This window comes from Lactuca saligna, chromosome 8, assembly GCF_052625555.1.
Source record: "Lactuca saligna cultivar CGN05327 chromosome 8, ASM5262555v1, whole genome shotgun sequence".
Taxonomy (NCBI): domain Eukaryota; kingdom Viridiplantae; phylum Streptophyta; class Magnoliopsida; order Asterales; family Asteraceae; genus Lactuca; species Lactuca saligna.
In genome coordinates this window covers 161,414,116-161,436,267 of record NC_136424.1, presented here as the reverse complement: position 1 = coordinate 161,436,267, position 22,152 = coordinate 161,414,116, and the positions used below count along the sequence as shown (strand labels likewise).

The 22,152-nt window shown below is 36.1% G+C and overlaps 1 protein-coding gene across 1 annotated transcript; it reads right to left on the bottom strand.

The window, feature by feature from the left end:
* Positions 1–16,253: 16,253 nt before the first annotated feature.
* Positions 16,254–18,136, bottom strand: LOC145008366 (uncharacterized). Its single transcript, XM_078966990.1, has 5 exons — positions 17,984–18,136; positions 17,730–17,880; positions 17,263–17,617; positions 16,865–17,179; positions 16,254–16,562 (listed from the first exon to the last, which is right to left on the bottom strand). The coding sequence occupies exons 2-3, from the start codon at positions 17,869–17,871 to the stop codon at positions 17,271–17,273; spliced, it is 489 nt and encodes a 162-aa protein (XP_078823116.1). The 5' UTR covers positions 17,872–17,880; positions 17,984–18,136; the 3' UTR covers positions 16,254–16,562; positions 16,865–17,179; positions 17,263–17,270.
* Positions 18,137–22,152: the final 4,016 nt, after the last annotated feature.

The following is a 22,152-nucleotide window of genomic DNA, read 5'->3' as shown; positions in this document are numbered from 1 at the left end:
TACTTTCCTCAAGAACTGCCTTGACTCCACCAAGTCACTTCTACTACTGCTATTCTCTGCTGCTCTCATCCTAGGCTTGCCCTAGGGAAAAACTCAAGCTCAACACGACTGGTCCTCAGCTGTCGTAGGTCTCCTCATAATGCCAGTTAGCCACCACCTAAACACCATCACATGTGATGAGGATCAGATAATCCTTCAAGTAAAAGATCCGTCCCTACAACGGTTGGACTCAAACAAGAGCTGCGCAATAGGGCCAGTTCCAGCACTCTGGGATTATTCAATCCTGATTACATGTGGTGTGGCGTGTTCACCTAATGGCTAACTCCCATTACTCAGAACCCCACCAAGCACGAAGCAAGCAGCATTCGGATAAGGGAAACAGACTCAAGCAAAACTATTCTTATAACAAGAAACTGCACTAGCATAGGATGCTAAGCACATACTATCAGGCATAACCTAAACAGGCTATCCTACTGCTGTCTACTCAATCCTAGCATGCAATACTCATAAAGCTGTAACACATAAGTAGGCACATAAGGCATTCTCCTAGATCCTTAGTCATATTCTAGCATGTTGTTCTACTAAAACTGAAACTGAACAAATAACTTGTATGGGTAATTTGGGAGTACTTACTTGAGCTCGGCTGACCGCATGCACACACCTCTATTTTGTTAAAAACAATTCTTTTTCTCTAAGTGCTTTCAAAATTCTTTTTGTAAAACATTTTTATTTTACTAAAATCTTTTATTTCCCTTAGTTTGAGTTCAGATACACCCGGAAGTGTATCCGAATCCCTCAAACCAGGGCTCTGATACCAACTTGAAACAACCCAAGAATACGACCCAAAAATTTTCATTTTTCAATATAGTCAAAACCATAATATGAGTATCATAACATAAAAACATACGCGATGTATCCGATCATAATAAAATACTGTGCGGAAAACTGTATCATACTACATCAAATCCAAAACAACTAAAACCATCCCCAGGATAAAAGCTAAGCTGTGGTGTGTGCGATGCTATCACCCCGAGCTCTTCCCTTTACTTGCGGAAGTACCTGAAACCAAAACTGAAACTGTAAGCACGAAGCTTAGTGAGCTCCCCCAAAATACCACATACCATACAATAACATATAAACACATATTGGGCCCCGCCCACTGCATCGGGCCGAAACCTGGAAATTGCATCGGACCGAAGTCCGGAACTGACTGGGACCTTGTCCCCTGCATCGGACCAAAGTCCGGAACTAACTGCATTGGACCGAAGTCCGGAACTAACTGCATCGGACCGAAGTCCGGAACTAACTGGGACCTTGTCCCCTGCATCGGACCGGAGTCCGGAACTAACTGCATCGGACCGAAGTCCGGAACTAACTGCATCGGACCGAAGTCCGGAACTATCTGGGACCTTGTCCCTGCATCGGACCGAAGTCCGGAACTGACTGACTGAACATAGCATAGCATATCAACTAGCATGAACACATATACTGCATACTGCATCGGGCCGTAGCCCGGAACACATAACATATAACACATAACACATAAATCCTGTTTGAGCCACGAAGGCTTCAAACATACCAACTACTACATCGGACCGAAGTCCGGAAACTACTGCTAACTGGACGGGCCGACATTGTGGCCTTAGACCTGTTCCTACTGAAAGGAAACTCACCTCGTAAGCTGGCTGATGAGTGTGTGGCTCGGGAAGCTAACGGCTGCTGCTCCTGAATCTCCTCGGCTACAAGTCCATAAACACACTCAATCAAATACTAAACACTGCACTTGGGGTAAAATGACTCTTTTACCCTTGGTCAAAGTCAACTCTCTTTGGGCTGACTCGCCGAGTTGGACCACCCAACTCGCCGAGTCCTACTCTCACTTCTCAGTTCTACACGCTGCTACTCGTCGAGTGTGGCATCGACTCGACGAGTACCCTCTTGATCCAAGAACTCAGACAATCTTCATCCGACTCACCGAGCCGGATGAACAAACTCGACGAGTTGTTCTTGATCCTAAGAAGATTGCCTTGGACTCGCCAAGTTGTATGAACAAACTCGCCGAGTCCCTCCATCACTGAGTCTACTCTCAACTCGCTGAGTCCACTCCCTAACTCACCTCGTCCACTCGACACTGATAAAACTGAAGGACTCGGGAACTCGCGACCCAACTCGCCGAGTCGTTCTTCCCGACTCGCCGAGTTGCCGCCATGCAACTGATTTTTACTCGATTTTGTTTGAATCCAACACACACAATTGATAGATCTGAGTCTAATAAGCTGATTTACCACGTAAAGTTTCCAACTTTACGTGCACAACCTCATAAATAAGGGAAATAAGGCTAAAAGATGCACAAAATGGGTAGATCTATGGTTAATATGCAAAGTAACTCCAAAAAGACAGTAGATCTGGGCTCTACAACACCCCATCATTCAGATCCAAAGATATTTCGACTTATTAAGACATTCATGCAAACATAAGGCTTGGAACAAGCATCAACTAGCTCTTAGGAGAGCTCTAATGGAAGTTTAAAGCATATAACAAGAAGGAAACTCCGAAAATACCTCAATTAACTCAGATTTGCCCTTGGATCTTTGCACTACAACCCTTCTCCTTGCTTCTTTCTTCTTCTCCTTCTTCACACCTTCACAAAATGGCACCAAAACACTTATAAGCTCTCAAGGGAGGATTAGGGTTCTCTCACTGTGTTCTCAGGGTGAGGGAGGCGAGAAAGGGGGCTATAAGGTGGTTTAAATAGTGGGCAACCCGGGGATTTAGGGTTTCACCCAGACGGATGGACTCGCCGAGTCCAGGATATGGACTCGCCGAGTCCCCGGCTCACGCGTGCTCGCAGTCGCGACCCTACTCGGCGAGTCAGGCTATGAACTCGCCGAGTCTTTCTTGCAAAACTCACAACAATTACCAATGAATTAACATACCGGGAACGGGTCGTTACATCCAATTTGACTATCTTGGACTTAGAACACTTAAATGGGCTCTAATTGGACCCACTTCCATATATTTTAAATATTTTGGGCCATATTGGTCCTAGAATGAAATAAAATACATAAATAGACCTTATTGTGCCATAACTAACCTAATTAGCCCTAATAGGCCATAAAAATCATTTCTTGATTTACTATGGCCAAAAGCTATCTAATTGAACCATAATGTGGGCTTAAGCACACAAGGCCCAAATGGAGAGGAAGAGTTTGTTGGATTAGTGTCTAAGTCCATAACTATTTTGGTATGTACTTGACCCGATGGTGCATGGTCCTTTTGGGTTGCCTTCACCAAAGCAACTTGATTGGAGAAATGAATAAAGAGAGAGAGGATAATATGATTTATTAATATGTTATAAGAATAATATATTAAAGGAGAAATCATATTTGTTTAATTAATATTGGTCAATAATTAATTAAGAATTAGTTTTGTGATCAAATGTAATTAATTAAACTAGAGGGGCTGATTTGTAATCATGTGATAGTTACAAAATAAGGTAAGGATTATCTTATTTATATGGTGGACGAATTTAAGGTTGGAAAGCCTTAGAATTCGAGTATGATAAGGATTCAAGGATTATCTTATTGGTTGCTTAATGGATAATCAACTAGATAAGGATAATGACTGAAACCCTATCTCTACACCTATATAAACACCCCTAGGGTCATGAATTCGTGTATCCCTTCCCAAGAGGTCCTAGATACGAATTCTAACCTCTCACCTCTCTCTTTATACCTTCTCCATTTGCTTATGGTGTTTGTGAGCCATTAGAGGAGTGACACTTGTGACTCTAAGCCTTCCAAAGCAAATTCAAGGAGGAATTGGGATTGTTATTGCTACATAACAATCAAGGTATGTTCTTAAACCTAATTATATGTTAATGTCGATTTCCATATGTTAGAATTAGGGTTTATAGTCTTGGATTCAAAGCATGTACAATAGAGAAACCTAGATCTAAGCATTAGGTTTGTATGAGCACATAGGATGTCTTATGACCAAAACCCATCAGTGGTATCAGAGACTAGCTTGGTTTCAATTGTATTGATGCATTGTATAACTGGAAAATCGTTTTTTTGGGCTTTATGGCTGAGGAACTCGGCGAGTACCACAGTGTACTCGGCGAGTAGACCTCAACTCGGCGAGTACAGTGTGGTACTCGGCGAGTTCGAGCGTCAGATAATGCTTATCTCGGGATTTCTTGCTGTTTTTTGATATGGATAGTTACCTTATAATGCTAGATCAATATAAATCCGATTTTATGATATATATGACTATATTCTTGATCTAATTAAAGATAATTATCAATTAACAAGATAATTGTTTCCTTATAAGATAATTGATTAATTATTTTGAGTAAATTGATAAATTGTTTTGCAAGAAATCATTAAACAAATTAAATATGGATAATTATGTAACTAAATGTTAGTTTAGATTATTTGTTATTTGATCCTTGTTGTTATGAAAAGTTTCATATTTTCCCCTTTAGGTTTTATAGTTTAAATTTGAACCCAAAAGTTTTGGAGTTTTGAAATTTAAATAGTTAAAACCCTAATGTTTTGAAAAAGGTTTCAAAACTTGCCCTCAAGTTTTGGAATTTAAAAGTTGATTAAAGGTTTAATTAGAAATGTTAAATTCTAAAACCCTAGTAATGTTTTGAAAAGTTCAAATCACACCCTTATGGTTTTATTAATTAATTAAGGAGTATAGTTAAAAGAGGTTTAATAAATCCATAAAAGTCTAGGTTAACCTTTTAATTGGATTAAAAGTGTAATTGTTAAAGTTAACCATATAGTATTTTAAAAGTATAAAATACACCCTATACTATATATAACATTAAAAGTCTAATATTATATATATGTATGAGTAAAAGTCAGTCTTACCGTTAGTAGGCCTCATTCACGAAGCTGGTCTTTAAGGGGTGTTTAAGGAAATTGCCTATAAAATGGCGATTGAATGGGTATCCACTCTTACCCACCGCACTCTTGACTAGTGGAGGGTCGTTATCCGAACGGGTAGGATAGGACGAAACCTTCCATTATAAGTATAATGAAATACAAAGTAACTAAATGTTTTTCAAATTCCCAATCTTAGTTACTTAGGCAAAAGTGAATTGATGCAATTCCATGAAATTACACTTTGTGCCCTTGCGAAGACGTTAGTGGAGCGTGTGTGGTTTACCGGCACACTAAATGGTTCTAAGCAAAGGTAGCAAAGGGTGACTCAATGTTTGTCATAGTTCGGTGGAGCGTGTGTGGTTTACCGGCACATCGAATAGGTGATTGTAACATGTGAGGGCACCATGTAGTTTGCATGGTTATTCACACCCGCTTTGTGATCATCGGCATCCCAGTCACAAACAAGAGGGGCATATCGAGATTTAAACATGCCATTGAAATGTTCAATGAATCTCAAAGGATCTAGGAGTTTTCATAGATTTAAAACTTAAATTTCTTTTTCGTTTTGGAAATTAGTGAATCGTCATTCACTTACCTTCAAGTGTTCTGCAATTTGGGTTACGGCATCCCTCTCCCGAGTTGTAGGATATTGTGTTGGGTCCTAGCCTTGGAATTTCATTTAGGTGATTTACCAGGGACTCAATCAATCAACTAACTTGAATTCGTTTTTTCTCCCGATGTCAAAGTTCGACAACTATGGTCTTCTCAAATCCCGTGGAACAAGTATTCCACATGAAGATGGTATTCCACGATTCGATCGAGGAACAAGAAATCATGCTTCACTTCCTCCTCCTCCTCCAATTATTCTCCCTAACCCACAAGATTGTAAAAAATTGAAAGGTTCAATATCACTCAAGCCCTTTTGGCAAGTAAACATAAAGAAGGAAAGTCGGTGTGTGCACACGTCTTAGGGATGAAGTCACACTGTTGGGATCCATTGTCTGTGAGGAAATAGCTGTTGATTGGGTTCTTCAGTCACTTCCTAACTCATATAGTGAGTTCGTAATAAAGTACTATATGATGAACCGCGATGTGACCCTTATAGATCTCACCTACATGCTTATTGTTGCTGAATCAACAATGGTTTGGTGCAATAGAAAAGCAAAGTTGATTGGTGAATCTGCCTTCAAGACCTCTATGGATATAGACAATGGCAATGAAAGACATGCAATGATCGAAAAGTTTGATCATAAAAGAAAGGCGATGTCTGAAGTAGTTCCATGTGTTGTTCCAAAGGAGTCAATTTGCTTTTATTGCCAAGAGAAGGGGCATTGGAGACGAAGTTGCCCTATTTACCTAAGAGATCTAAGAGATGGGAGAGTCAAAAGTATGACTACGCTTTAGGTAACAATCCACTATCTAACTCCATTAAGTTCCTATTCATTGATTCTTAATACATGATATGATAAGATTGCATTTGAATGTTTTGAAGGATCGGTGAAAAGAAAGGAAGCTTGATAAGAGAGCAAGATGAATCTAATCACAAGAGATGGATCTCGATCTCATGGACTTGAAGATTGGATTTTGAGCTTAGATAGTTATGATAGAGTTGTTAGAAATTTTCTTTTTACATAGTTTTCAATAGATTTTGCATTGTAAGGACAAATGTTTTTCCGCTGCTTTTATATAAATAAAATAAATTTTGTTTGACTTATTTATTTATTTGCTTACTTCCTTGCAATGAAATCGTTATGAAAAATTGATGTTTACATATTTCTACAACGAATGGATATGATTCTTAGTTATGTTATTTATGGAAATGTCAAGAATTTATCAAATAGGGAGAGTTTCTCATCGCCCAAGTTTCAATTGGATAGAAACTTGGAATCATGCAACGTGGATGCACGATGAATGAGAAATTTCGTATTTGGAAATTGGACTAATTCATTGATAAAGTGTCAAGTGAAGGACTAGGAGATCGAGTACACAAAGTTGTGTGTTGATCAAATCCACCATAAGAGTAACAAAGATATTCGTCATGATTTACTAAAGGCTTAGTAAATATGATTACACTTACAAGATTAAGTGTAATTCTGAATTGATTAAAGAGTTTAGATCAATAGTAGAACGAATAAGAAGAATCAAGTAGGCAGAAAGATAAAAGTTTCTCCATTCTAAGAAGAATGGAGAGTAGCTTTTATGCTTTATAATGTGTCTTAATGATTAAGAACCACATCTCAATTGATCCTCTAAGTGAATCATAGTACAATTGTATGTCTAAGAAGAGGAATCAAAGATTGAAGAAATGGTCAAATCAAGAAGTCAATCATACTTCGTTTCAATAACAAGTCTTAAAGTTAAGATTGTGACATGTGAGTGAATAGTATTAAGAAGGTTTATAACATTCATCAATTATGGAAAGTTGTGATGTCTTAGATAAGACAAAGACCAACTAAGACCAAAATTATGAAGTGTTTTTGTTTTGATAAAAGCTACACTAACTCTTGAATATTTGTTTGTCAAGAAATGTTTTGATAAGAGAATCGTATATGTCAAGGAGTCAGTGGGAGTCTTAATAGTCTTGAAAAGTTTCAAGAACAAATCAAATAAACCTTATTGATTATCACTAGCACACGACTTGAGGTTTACAACCTATCGTGAAGACATTATTTTGTTTTTGTGCCAATCCAATCGAGTTAATTATGCTTGTGAGTCCTATGAGTTCTCATTTGAATGCATAAAAGGCAAGGACCTGGATCAATGGAAAGTACATTGATAGGAAAAGGTGAGCTGCTTAACTACTTGGAAGACGTGATGGGCAGCTGTGCTACCATAAGGCAAGAAATCAAGATTAAGGAAGTTCGATCCATATGAGTTTGAATTTGTCGTAAACTTTGGTTTTAACAAATTCACATGGATAGGAACACATACACCGTTTAAATCTAAGTGTCATAAGATTTCCTCCTTCATGAAAATGATTGTGAGAAAAATGCTTTCACTAAGAAAGATTTTAAAAGATAGTGATTGTAAAATTGCATTCTCGAATTCGATCATGGTTACGGCATCCCTTTCCATAATTTGAATTGTGAGGTTTGGCAATTAGTCTTAATTTTTAAGACACACATATGAACTATCTAAGGCAAAAGTGTATAAGTTCAAGAAGCCTTGATAAAAGATTATCAAAGCACTAAGTATTAGAAACATGAACTTAAGAAATTCAATAAGTATTGTTTTTCTGAAAGTTAAGATGTTTATAAATACATGTCGAAGCTAGTGGGAGCATAAGTGTTATGTTTTACAATAATCATCATGATAGTGGGAGCATAAATGTTATGATTGTATGATTATTAAGGCAAGTATTGCATAGTCGGCAATATTAATTATAGAAAACAAGAGTTAAACCTTGCAAAGTAGTAAGGGTTATAAAGTTGTTTTGCTATAATTAAGGGAGAGAATATTATGCTTCATTTCAAATCTAAAGGATTAGGTTAATAAATTTAGTCAAAGGTACATAGTGTGTTCTTAAAATTTCGATTATGATTACGGCAGTCCTCTTCACAATTCGAATTTTGAGAACATAGCAAATAAAACATTGTGCATCGTGTCCCATACGCTTCGAGTATAGGATCGATTGCAAATGATTTAATTTTTAACCATTCTAAAATTTTCCAAATGTCTAGTGCATTTAGAGGGAAAAGGGACTAGAATTGGTTTTGACTAAAATAATTAAACAACTATCAAAGGACAATGCAAAGTTCGACGAGGATTGGTCGCTTGTGAGTAGTTGGAAGTATAGTATTGGAAATTATGGAAATGTTTCCATATTGGATGGACAATATCGACATCATTACGAATAGATAAGATTCTATTAAGAAATTAGTTGTCATATGGAAAATATGGAAGCGTGTCCATATTGGGAAGTAAATATTGAAAATATATGTCTAGATTAGAAACCTTTATGCAAAAGGATGTTCAAAGGAATGTACTTTGAGTGAGAGACATCGTATCTAAGGAATTGTCTTGTAACAATCTCCGTTGGAGGACTTTGTAATATCATTGGCAATAGTCTTGGAGACTTTGGTGCAGTGACATTACAAAAAGGATCGTTACATAAAATGTTAGAATCTAGTATATTCTATAAGTAACAAGAATTTGATATTCTTACACTTAAGAAAATGGATTTGGAGTTGTAAAATGAGAATGATTGGAAATGTGTTCAATTTGTCTATTTCACAAAAGTAAGAACCATAGGTAAACATTGTGTGCATGCTAGGAGCATGGGACAAGTGTTGGAATTCAAGTAAGAAGTTGATTACCCGAAACGACAAATAATGAGTAATCGATATGGTGATAAATAAAATGTGTTTTGTTTATACTCAAAGGTTTGAGGCCATATGGGATTAGTATTATTCTTGTGTTTCACTTTGCATGTTTTGACTTCCAGAATAATTGAGTTTATTAAGAATAATCGAATTATTCAAACGGGCCACAGTCGTTCATATGTTGGAAGTAGATATGAATGAAGACTGTCGTGAATTGGTGTGTGGATTGTCTAGAAGAGTATTAGACATAAGCAAATGTTTGCTGCAACGTTCATGAGTGCTTATGAATATGATTTGAGCATTGGATTAAACCCATGCTCACTTGGATCACTATCTCGAGTGATTAGTGAGACGATAACATCTTATATTCTTCAAACCGAGATGTGTGAGTTGTATCTTGCGAATCGGTTGCACATTGATAATATGTAAACGCACCAGTAACTTGGTGTTATAAAACATATTGTTGTGTGTAATTCGGTGAGTGAGTGCAAGCGAGCATTGTATCAAAGTTTATCCGTTCCTCTTATCCAAAGTAGGATAAAAGCGATATCTTTTGGGCCCCTCGATGGTTTAGTGATGACATACGTAAATGCTCGGCCGGGCTAGGGCTAATTTGATTTGTTCAATTAGTCTGTCATCATAAATCAGAAATCGAGAAGTAGTACAAAGAGAATGATTTGAAATCATATCTCATACGATATCTAGAATGGAGGAATATATGATCCCTTATCTAAGGACACGCGTATCTGATATGATCAGAGTTGACAGCGGCTTTGGAAAGCTACGATTGCAGATTGGGATTTGAAGTCATACGTAGAATAGTTGTTAGACTTATCCAAGTGGGAGACTGTTGGATTAGTGTCTAAGTCCATAACTATTTTGGTATGTACTTGACCCGATGGTGCATGGTCCTTTTGGGTTGCCTTCACCAAAGCAACTTGATTGGAGAAATGAATAAAGAGAGAGAGGATAATATGATTTATTAATATGTTATAAGAATAATATATTAAAGGAGAAATCATATTTGTTTAATTAATATTGGTCAATAATTAATTAAGAATTAGTTTTGTGATCAAATGTAATTAATTAAACTAGAGGGGCTGATTTGTAATCATGTGATAGTTACAAAATAAGGTAAGGATTATCTTATTTATATGGTGGACGAATTTAAGGTTGGAAAGCCTTAGAATTCGAGTATGATAAGGATTCAAGGATTATCTTATTGGTTGCTTAATGGATAATCAACTAGATAAGGATAATGACTGAAACCCTATCTCTACACCTATATAAACACCCCTAGGGTCATGAATTCGTGTATCCCTTCCCAAGAGGTCCTAGATACGAATTCTAACCTCTCACCTCTCTCTTTATACCTTCTCCATTTGCTTATGGTGTTTGTGAGCCATTAGAGGAGTGACACTTGTGACTCTAAGCCTTCCAAAGCAAATTCAAGGAGGAATTGGGATTGTTATTGCTACATAACAATCAAGGTATGTTCTTAAACCTAATTATATGTTAATGTCGATTTCCATATGTTAGAATTAGGGTTTATAGTCTTGGATTCAAAGCATGTACAATAGAGAAACCTAGATCTAAGCATTAGGGTTTGTATGAGCACATAGGATATCTTATGACCAAAACCCATCAGAGATGACTTTTAAGGTTGTCACCTCATTAATACACCACATATTTCCATGCATGGACCAACATGCATCTAAGATAGTCACGTCAACTCTCTCTCTCTCTCTTCTTCTTCTTGATTCTCGGCCGAGAGGAGACACCCACACACACTCACAAAATTCATTCCAATTCTTTCCAAATTCTCTCAAGAACACTTGCATTCATTTTTCAAAATTTCAAGATTTAGAGCTTTTCAAGGAGTTTCTTCCACAAAAATCATCATTAAAGGTAAGTTAGTGCTTAAATCTATGATCTAACTCACTTCTTTTTATCAAAAATCACCTCATAATCCATTTGATTTCATGATCTTGCATCTTAGAACCCACTAAGTTCGAGATCCATCCAAGGAACTTGCTAGGGCCGAAAATAGCACCAAACTTCTCCAAATCTTCTTCAAAACCGAAACTACAAATCAAGGTGAGCTTCATACCCCTTTCTTTTCGGTTTTCAAGTGTTTTATAGGGGAGAATACAAGTAAATGTGTAGATCTATGTGTATGTGTATGCTATGTGTGATTTGATGCATGTATGTGTGTGATTTCATGTGTTTTGTGATGAATATGTTACCAAAAAGGGTGTAAACCTGAGATCTATGACAATGAGAAAGGAAACAAACGTAATCTAAGCTATTTTTCACAAGAAAAGTCAAGAATAATAGCTTATAAGGTCATGATGAACACATTCTAACATAAAACCCATTTTTGGGTTTAAATTGTCAAAAATACAAAATTTGGGATACAAATCGACAAATCATGGTTTCTTGAAGGTCAAAAGGGTCAAAACAGTTTCTATAATCATTTTTCTGAATACAAAATTTTCAAGGGACTTAAAATGTAAATTTTTAGCTTAATAGGCTAATTTTTGGGCTTTTTGGCCCAATAAGCCTAAAAATGTGAAAAAGGTTAAAATTTTGGGGCTGAAATGAAACTTTCTATAAAACAGGGGGTAATTAGCATGACAAAATCTCTTTATGAGTCAAAAATGCTTTTCACTATCAAAAATGACCAAAAATGTAAAGTTTTTAGATTTTGGGCCAAAACTGTAAAAGTTGTGAAAAATGGGGCCCTAACCGAGAAACACTATTCTGGAAGGGCTGAAGCTGTCAACAAAAAAAATTGGGTTAAAGTTGTGTTTTCATCAAATAAATACTAGAAAAGTGTCAAGAAAAGGTTTTAAGGACTAAAAATGAAATTCTTCTATATAAAAGGACCAAAAGTGCTATTTTTACAAAAGAATGGTAGTGAAAAGATCAAATCCCACTTTTAAACAAAATAATTCATTAATAAAAAATACAAAATCCACAACTACTGACAAAACGGAAAACAAATACACTCTCAACAACAAATCTCGTTACAAACGAAGTGATTCGATCTCGAATCAATACAAAACAACAAGCGTTGAACAAATCCATCTAAATAAATACGTGATAACAACGATGAGGAAACATACAAACTTTGGGCTTGGATGTTTCAAATCATGTTTGTTGGGCCTTGCTAGCCCATTAACATGATCTTTGGGCACAAAGGAAATATGCTTATGTGCTATTGAGCCTCCTATGACCCGATTTCATGTAAAAGGACTTTCAGTGGCTATGATGTGCTATTGGGCCCTAGTGACCCATTAGTATTGCTAGTGAGGTCAAGAAATCAAATGCGAGTTGGGACAACGTGCCTTTCGCATTCCCGACAACCTAAATAACTCACGGAAATAACGGGACTTCGTATTCCCCTTTTTCCTCGTTTGTTAGGCTTACGAGAAATCAAGGTAAACAGATTTAGGACGTTAATCAAAAGTAATCATGGTTGTTGGATTAAGTGAGTAGTAACGGGCGACGCCTTTAAGGATCGTTCGAAACCTGTAGTTATAAACTAGTCATTTTCTAATGCATGATTATAACGACTCACAAACCCTAATTAATCCAACGTAACGCGAGAAATCAAAAATCATTCGTCGTGATGGTATAAAAAATTGAGAATTCACTTCATTTTATGAATTGGGGAGAACATCGGGTTTTCCTGGGAAGTTCAACATTTTCACTTGCGCGATTAATACTAAGGTTCAACATTTATACATGTTTTAAATATCAACAAACATATATTTACGGATCTCCACACTTTTCATAAACAACGATCTTTTTAGAAAATATCGGATTTTCTGGGTTTTACAAACTACACAAAATCATTTTATCACAACATTGCTTATAAACTCACCAACATTTCATATGTTGATGTTTTTCAAAATTAACTTGTATTCTCAGGTAACAGGTAAACCGAAGAATAAGTACCAAGTAATGTAAGGGTGTTTTGCTTTTGATATCTATCAGACAATTATGTTATGAATTTGTACTGTTTAAAAACAAAGTATTGGATGTAAACAATATCAGTTGTATTATTTTAATGCATGGTGATGATTTATGTTATGATTCGTGTATATTCATTGTGATGGTATTCAATTTAAGTCACAAGAGCCCTCGGACGTTTCCGCCGTCTGGTTCAGGGGTGTGATAATTTTTTCCCAAAACAAAATGTGATAAGAATTTATCAAAGCATTTCTTTAAAGAAATGTATTTTCATTAAATAACAAAATCCCGGGATGTCATGTTCCGATACAGACCAAAAGCATAAACAATATAATATAGACCTTACAACAGTTATTAATAACTACCGATCTATAATCCAAAATCTCTCGTCAAGTCCACCAACTTATACCCTTGTGCCATTACCTGTAATGCAAAGAAAACTGAGTGGGTCAGGCTTGGAAGCCTGGTGAGCATATAGGGTTTTCAACCCACAATAATATAATTATCATATTTAATCATCAAGCAATCAACCCAACTACCCATCCCCATTATCTTCTTTATTTCTTAAGATTTTACCCTAAGAAATAACTATCATTTATTCATTCGTTCCCAAGGATTTACCTAAGGAATCGACACGAAGTCCATTGCTGCCAAAGTTTATCTATCAGGTACTAAATTCATAACTATCAGACGCTAACTCCATAGTCACCAAGGTTCACTCCACAAGCGCTAACTCCATAGTCGTCAAGGTTTACTCAAAATGCGCTAACTCCATAGTCGCCAAGGTTTATACAATAGGCGCTAAATCCATAGTCACCAAGGTTTATACAATAAGCGCTAACTCCATAGTCACCAAGGTTTATACAATAAGCGTTAACTCCATAGTCACCAAGGTTTATACAATAGGCGCTAACTCCATAGTCACCAAGGTTTATACAATAGGCACTGTGTCTCATAGTTGCCACTATTTCATCTACCCATGTTCTACCCAACATATTTTGTAGATATAAAATACATATATAGTTTGAATCATTTAACACCCGTATAAAAACATCAATTCCAAGCCCATCTCAAATAGATAAATAATATATAGCACATAGCACGTATTTCATAGCTAATACTTTATATTTATGTGTTAAAAGAAAGTAACCACACACTCACTTGATTAGACGATGCCCGGACAACACTACGACTTGTAAAAGTATTATTCTTTGGTAGATCTGGAAGATCTTCACAAAAACCAGGATTCTCGCGAGCAGGGCTTCGGCTCGGGAATTTCACTTCTCGGGATCTTCGGAGCCTCGGGACTTGCTTCGGGTCTCGGGAATGATACCGGGGCTTCGGGATATTTCTTTCACGAAAAACGATTAAAAAACGAGAGGGAAAAGAAGAAGATGAGCAAAGAACTCGGAAGCACTTATGTTCTATTTATAGAGGTTGAAACCCCGAGTTACGCTAGGCAAAACCCCAAATTACGTTGGGCGTAATCCTCCGTCGACATGTACACTGGGCGTACATCTAGGTACGTGGGGCATACCGGGTGGATAGAACCGACGCGTCAATGCCTCCGATATTATCCGATTTTATATTTAAATTAATATATTTTAATTATTTAAAAACTTTAGAAATTCATATCTTCTTCATACGAACTCCGTTTTCGACGTTCTTTATATCCACGCGTATGTGAGACTAAGCTCTACAACATTCGTTTAGACTTTGTCGGCTGATTTCGAATTTATTTTTTATTATTTATTTTTAGTAGGTCGGGACAGGAAAACTCCGTTATAAATCGATAACTTCTTCATCCGACGTCCGTTTTCGTCTGTCTTTTTACCGTTGTACTACTATCAACAACATCTTCGATTTTCATCTAGATTGTTTCGGCTAAAAACCTCTCGATCTCAAATCGAGTATTCGAGTTGCACACCGCTAAGTCGAAACTTAGAAAAATTATAATTTCCTCATACGAAGTCAGATCTGGACGTTCTTTTTACGTACACTCACGGTTTAAAGAACTCTACGACTTTTGTTTAGATCTCTAAGGCTAAATATTGCTCCAACATAAATTCACTTTTTACGTCGCGCTGTGTAGTGTCGGTTCTGTCGCGAAACTTCGACAGGCCATAACTTCTTCGTTATAACTCGGATTTCGGCGTTCTTTATATGTACGAAATCCTTGTAACATATACTACAACTTAGTTAAGATTATTCCTTCAAAATAATCTTCCATAAAAAAGTTATTTTTTATGCTTATTGTCCTTAAATTGACTAGCCCTAATCTACGAACATTACAAGTACTTTGGAGGAAACTCACTAAGATTTATGCTTATCATGTTATATATTATTACAGGTATCATTGGTGTTTATGGGAAGGCAAATGCGGAACTGTACACACGCATCAGCATCATTGAAGATTCTACGTGTTCTATAAAACTCTAATTTTAAATAAATGTAATTTGAAATAAATGGCTTTCTTAATAATGGATTTATAAATTGAAAAGTTTTATCTTAATAAAAATAAAAAATAATTGGTTGTGAAAATAGAATGTTACATAATAAATCACTACATTTTATAAAATATATAATTATACCAAATTATACAAAAGTTATTATATTTTGAAAAATTATCATAAGTGCTACGTTATCATGCAATGTTAGCATGCTACATCTTCAAAATTGAAATTTCATGAGACAACACCTTAGGTTATTCGGTTAATACATTAGCATGTCTCCTCAACAAGCAAGCGGTTAGAATTATAAACTTAGTATTTTTTTTTTTTAATTCACCAAAAATAATATCATATTTTGCATGAAAATGGTGATGCCATTTTGTAAAATAAAATTATATATATATATATATATATATATATATATATATATATATATATATATATATATATATATATATATATATATATATATATATATAACTTTTTTTAATTTTATAGTTTTTTGGTAACCGATTTTTCAATCCATTATCCAAATCAACAAAAGAAAGAGACGATCGTCAGTCATTACAACATATTTGTGAAGCAATTTACAACTAAAATCCCACCAATGAAAATACATGTATGCACGCATATATACATTTAAGCTTCCAAAAAAATACGACAGGCAAAATAATTTGTGCTTTCCTTGAATCCATCATGCATCAATGCTTATAAAATACATTTATTCTTTTTCTTGAAATGACACTTTTACATTAAAAACAAGTGATCAGCGATAAACATCCATTAGAATATCATATTGAAGTCTCGCAAACTTGTCCTTGGAAAAAACAAAGAAACTATGAGTGTCGCAACCACCATCCACTTCTCATTTGCAGAGAGTAGATTCTTCTATGCGCTCCATCATTAACTTCTACTTCCTACACAAAAACCAAGTGACATTATTTCAATGGGTTTGTATCCATACAGATAACACATTTTACTTTGAAAAATCTACCAATCATAGCATTGTCGTTACAATTATTTTCTTATTAAGACATTGTACTTTGAAAATTGCTTTGTATTTAGACGATTGCTATAATTGGTGGGTAGATTTTTCAAAGCAAAGAGCTATAACAAAAAAAAATTAAGTATGATGCTATAATAAACAAATATATGAAAATTCATCTTTTAACCTTAATGATATTCTCCATCTATTCAATTCATGGATAAAAAGAAGTACCTTGAACCATAGTAGTCCATATTGCATTTGAAAAACTTCTGAAACATCTTGAAGTCGATTTATTTCGGTTTCCCTAACTAAATGCAACATATTGTTTCCTTCCTTGTCCTTGAGAGGAGTTATCATATCCTTCATTGAGCCGATCTCATGCAGAAGATTGCAGATACCTTCATCACAGTATGTGACAGCTACATGAAATATAGTTTGCTCATCATCATTTTTCTTCCATAATAACTCTAGATAGTGTTGAATGAGCACAGCTATAAATTCAGTGTTTCCCATCTCCGCATCATTACACTATTTTCAAGGCAACATCTACAAAATATTTAATGAGGTAACTGGTAAGGTGTTATAACTTATACATTAAACAAAGTGAAAAAAGAATCACAAATACTTACCAAAGAGATCAGCTTCTACACAACTCGCTTATTCCAAAAAAACAAGCAATGTAGAGTCGCATTCTTCCTTGATGCCATAGGACCATATTCTTATTCACCATAGTCTTAACGATTCTGACATATCCATTTGTTGATACTTTACACAGTGAAGTGTTGTGATATTTGTTCTGAAGTTCTAACTGTTCCATTGTGAGATGACACACATGGTTTTTCACAATCTTTTCCACTGTCTTGCTGATGTTTGCAGATGTTGCAATGTGAAGTGAAGTATCATAATTTTCACTGATGTCAAACCCTACCAGATATGGGCGTTTGCCAACAGGAACGTTGAATTTGTGGATATCGTCTCTATTTCCTTTAAAATAATTACAAAATGGGCGTTAATTAAGGCTTTTGTGGATACTGTTTTCACCAAAAATACGAAAAGTGTTTATGATTGTTTGATTTTGATTGATGTAAGAGTTTACCAGGTAGATCTAGATTGGATGGTGGCGGTGGTTCCGGTGGTGGAGGAGGAGGACCATATGAAGTCGTCGGAGTTTTTGAATTTTCGTGCTTTTGGACGATGGTTATCATCTCATCGATTGAAGATACACTTCGGGGATTCATTTCCTGCACCTGTATAATCACAGTATTAGGATTAGTAACTGTCATAAAAAAAAGCCACCATGAGTATGTGGTGTGACTGAAAATATCTAAAATCAAAAGAGAAGTAGATTACAGTTTCAGTTTCATGGAAAAACTGTATGTATTGTGGTAAGAAAGGAAGAAATGGCTGAATCCATCGATATGTATTTAAGCAGATCTGAAGGGTTTCGTGATCGTCAACGATTCTTGCTGTTCGCCATAGTTGATTTTTTGGTGAAAATATATACTAAATTAGGCCCATTGGTCTACAAGTTGTAGCATTTGAAGGATAAATATATTAAAAAAAACAACATCAAATCTCAATCGTATCATATCAATAATTTTAATATACGGGGAAATAAGCATTTCAAGGATAAATATATTACTAAAACAATATCAAATCTCAATAGTATCAAATCAATAGTTTCAATAAAATCTAGACAAAATTGCAAAAATGGTCCCTGTGGTTTGCATTTTTTCAGGAAAAAAGTCCAAACCACGAGTTTGTTGGTTTTGTGGTCCTTTTGGACTGGTTTGTTTGTGAGAATGGTCCCTATACTTAACACCCGTTAAAAAAAATCCGTTAACCCCCTCATGTGCCTTGCACGTGAGGGTATTTTTGTCTTTTTACTTACAGTGTCAACACTTCCTTCTACCTTTTATCCCTCATTTACAATCTCAAACACCCGTCAACTCCCCACCTCCCTCCTTCTTCCTTCTGCTCCATTAAACCTGCAAAAAAAAAAAAGTCGTTATCGAAAGAACCTAATCGAAGCAAAAGGAGACAAGGCCATACTTTAAAGTCGAAATGGTGTACGTAATGTGGCAGATCAGACCAAAAAATGAAGTTGTCGACGTATCATCCTTATATGGTAAGTTGCTCTGTTTTCTTAAACATTCCTATTTTTCATTTTACCCTTGATTTATACTAAAATCCGCCAAATTTTGACTTTGTTATCATGTACAATTTTGACTTGTAGCGGGTGCACCCACATGGTTTAGTATTAAGCTTCATCATGGTGGGAAGTTTACTAAGTTACCTGACATAAAGTATACTGGAGGTGAAGTGCGTTATGTTGATTATGTGGACATAGATGAGTTTTCTGTACATGAACTTGATGCCATAATGCTTGACCTAGGTTACCCAGACCCACGGATGATTGAATTGAGTGTTGAATCCCCAGTGATATACTACCATTTCAGGATACCCAATGGTGACTTTCAATTTGGTCTTAAAGCTTTAGGGAATGATCAGGATGTTATCAATCTTTCTAAATTTATTCAAAATAACAAGTTGATTGAAGTGTACACAGAACATGGGAAGACAAATCTACTCACATACTTCATGTCTCCAAATGCAAAGGGTAAAGTTGTCATTGAGGAATTACCAGAAAATGATGATCAAGGGGCTAAATATGAGGCTGAAGTTCATGTAGAATCTCCATTGAGAAATATGAACCATGTCAATGATGAACCAATTGGTGAGTACATGTCTTTGATTCTTTTTGGGAGTAAAACTGATGCATTCTCTCCAGAGTATAGAAGGGGTAGAGTTGGGAATTCAAAAAGAGAGGAAGGTTCTTGTAGCAAGAGGCTTAATTTAGAGGATATTGATGATTTAAAAGAGAAGGAAAACACTAATGAAGGTGTTAAGGAGGTTCATGAGGCTGCAACTGTTGTTGAAGGATGCTACAATCCATTTACTTCAAATATTGCTAATGTAGGGGATGAGATGATTGGGGTTCATGATAATGACCATATTGATGGATGCTACAACACCCCACCCATTAATGATGATGAACAATATAATGAACTTTTTGACAACCTTATGGAAAATTTAAATGGAAGTGATGAGTATGTTGAAGAGTATGAAGGGGATGTTGAATCTGAAGAGAGTGATGAAGAGTATGAAAAGGATGAAGGTGATGATCATGATGGGAAACAATCAGAAAATGAAGATAAAGTGGATGACATAATGGATGAGGAGAACAATATAGAAGATGTTGATGTGGACATGGCAGACTTCTTTCTAAATGTTGAAAGTGATGTTGAAGGAGCATGTATTAATGATGGTCATGAACCTGAAGATATGGAAGTGATCAACAATGAGGAGTTCGAATCATTGGATGAAGGATCAGACCAAGACAGAGAAAGAAGAGCTCTCATAAGAAATTTGGGGAAAGAAAAAAGGTGCAACCTTGGGTCAGTACATATACAGTCATTCTCAGTGGGGCAAAAGTTTAAAAGTAAAAAAGAATTAAAGGAGTTAATTGATGTGCACGCACTAGAAACAAGAAGGAATCTATTCTTAAAAAAAAATGACAGTCAAAGGCTTAGGGCACAGTGCAGAGGAGTTGTACCTGTCCTCAATAAAGGTCAAGTGGGGACTAAACCTACCACTTCAAAAAGCAAGGGCAAAGAAGTAAAGACACAAAAAGAAACATGTGGTTGGTATATACATGCATCTAGGTCAAACCCCGAATCTGATTGGTTTATAAGGACCTTAAACCAAACTCATACATGCTTACAAACAAGAAAACTCAGAGCTTGTACTGCTTCTTTAATCTGCAAGAAAATCATAGATCAAGTTGAGGCAGATCCGAAGATTCCTTTGAGAGCCATACAAGATCACTTTCAAAAGACCTATCAGGTGGGTATTTCAATGGATAAGGTGTTTAGGGCAAAAGATATGGCAAGAAAGCATGTAACTGGGGACTACACAAAACAGTTTGAGTTGTTGAGGGACTATGCTCTTGAACTTCAAGCTACAAACCTAGACACAACAGTCAAAATAGATGTGTGTCCTAATGGCAACCCTGCATCCCCAACAAGGCAGTTTAGAAGGATTTATGTATGCTTGGGTCCACTGAGAAAAGGTTTCAAAGCATGTCTTAGAGACTTAGTAGGTTTGGATGGTGCCTTCATGAAAGGCCCATTCCCTGGTCAGGTTCTTACAGCAGTTGGTCTAGATTCCAACAATGGAATTTATCCCTTAGCCTATGCAATTGTTGAGTCTGAAAACACAGCTAGCTGGAAGTGGTTTTTAGAAAACCTTGGGGATGACTTGGAGCTTGGGAGCAACTCAAACTATACTTTCATAAGTGACAGGCAAAAGGTAAATTAAAACTCATCAATTGATCATTTAGATTGTGTTTTTTTACCAAGAAATTAATTCTAATTATTGTATGTTGAGTCATGTAGGGATTACAAATTGCAGTTGATCAATTGTTTCCCAATGCTGAGCATAGGTATTGTATTAGACATATTCATGAAAATATGAGAAAGAAGTGGGGGCAAACTGAGTACAGGGACCATTTATGGAGGTGTGCATCAGCAACCACCATTCCTGAGTTTGAACATTTGATGAAAGAGTTTAGTGAGTATGATAAGGTGGCATGTCAATGGTTGAAGCAAATTCCTCCTGTACATTGGGCAAGGAGTCATTTCTCAGGTAATTGTATATGTTTGCATATGGTAAAGATTATGTGTTTCAGTTATTTATCAGCATTAATTGTATGTTATTGTAATGTGCAGGAAGAGCTGTTTCTGATGTGTTGATTTCAAACATGTGTGAAGTGTTTAATGGGAAGATAGAGAAAGGCAGGGACAAACCTGTAATTTCATGTTTAGAGTTCATTAGGGAGTATCTAATGAAGAGGATATGCAATGTCATGAAGGCAATGAAGAAGGCTAAAGGTCCACTAACACCTACAGCAACAAACATCCTAGATGCAAGGAAAAAAGGTGCTTCACAATATATTGCTAGGTGGAATGGGGCAAACAAGTATCAAGTCACTGCAGCATTGCAAGATCAACATGTGGTGGATGTTAGGAACCAAACCTGTACTTGCAGAAAGTGGGAATTAATGGGAATACCTTGCAGGCATGCAATTGCAACTCTGAATGAAATGAGCAAAGACCCTGAGGCTGAGCTTGACATTTACAAGTGGGTACACAAGGTGTATTGGCTAGAGACATGGCAAAAAGCTTATTCATTTAAGGTGGAACCAATTAAAGGGAGACCCATGTGGCCTAAAAGTAATTGTCCAACAAAGCTAATCCCTCCTCCACATCACACTCAGGTGGGAAGGCCTAAGAAAAAAAGAAGACAAAGTGAGGGTGAAAGGTTAAGCAAAAGGCAGAAGGCAAGTGAAGGTGATGGAGTCAATGAGATGCAAGGAGAAAATTCCCAAGGGCCAAGAAATGATGGAGTGCAGAAGCTATCAAGGAAACATGTTAGTGTTACTTGTAGCAAATGCAAGA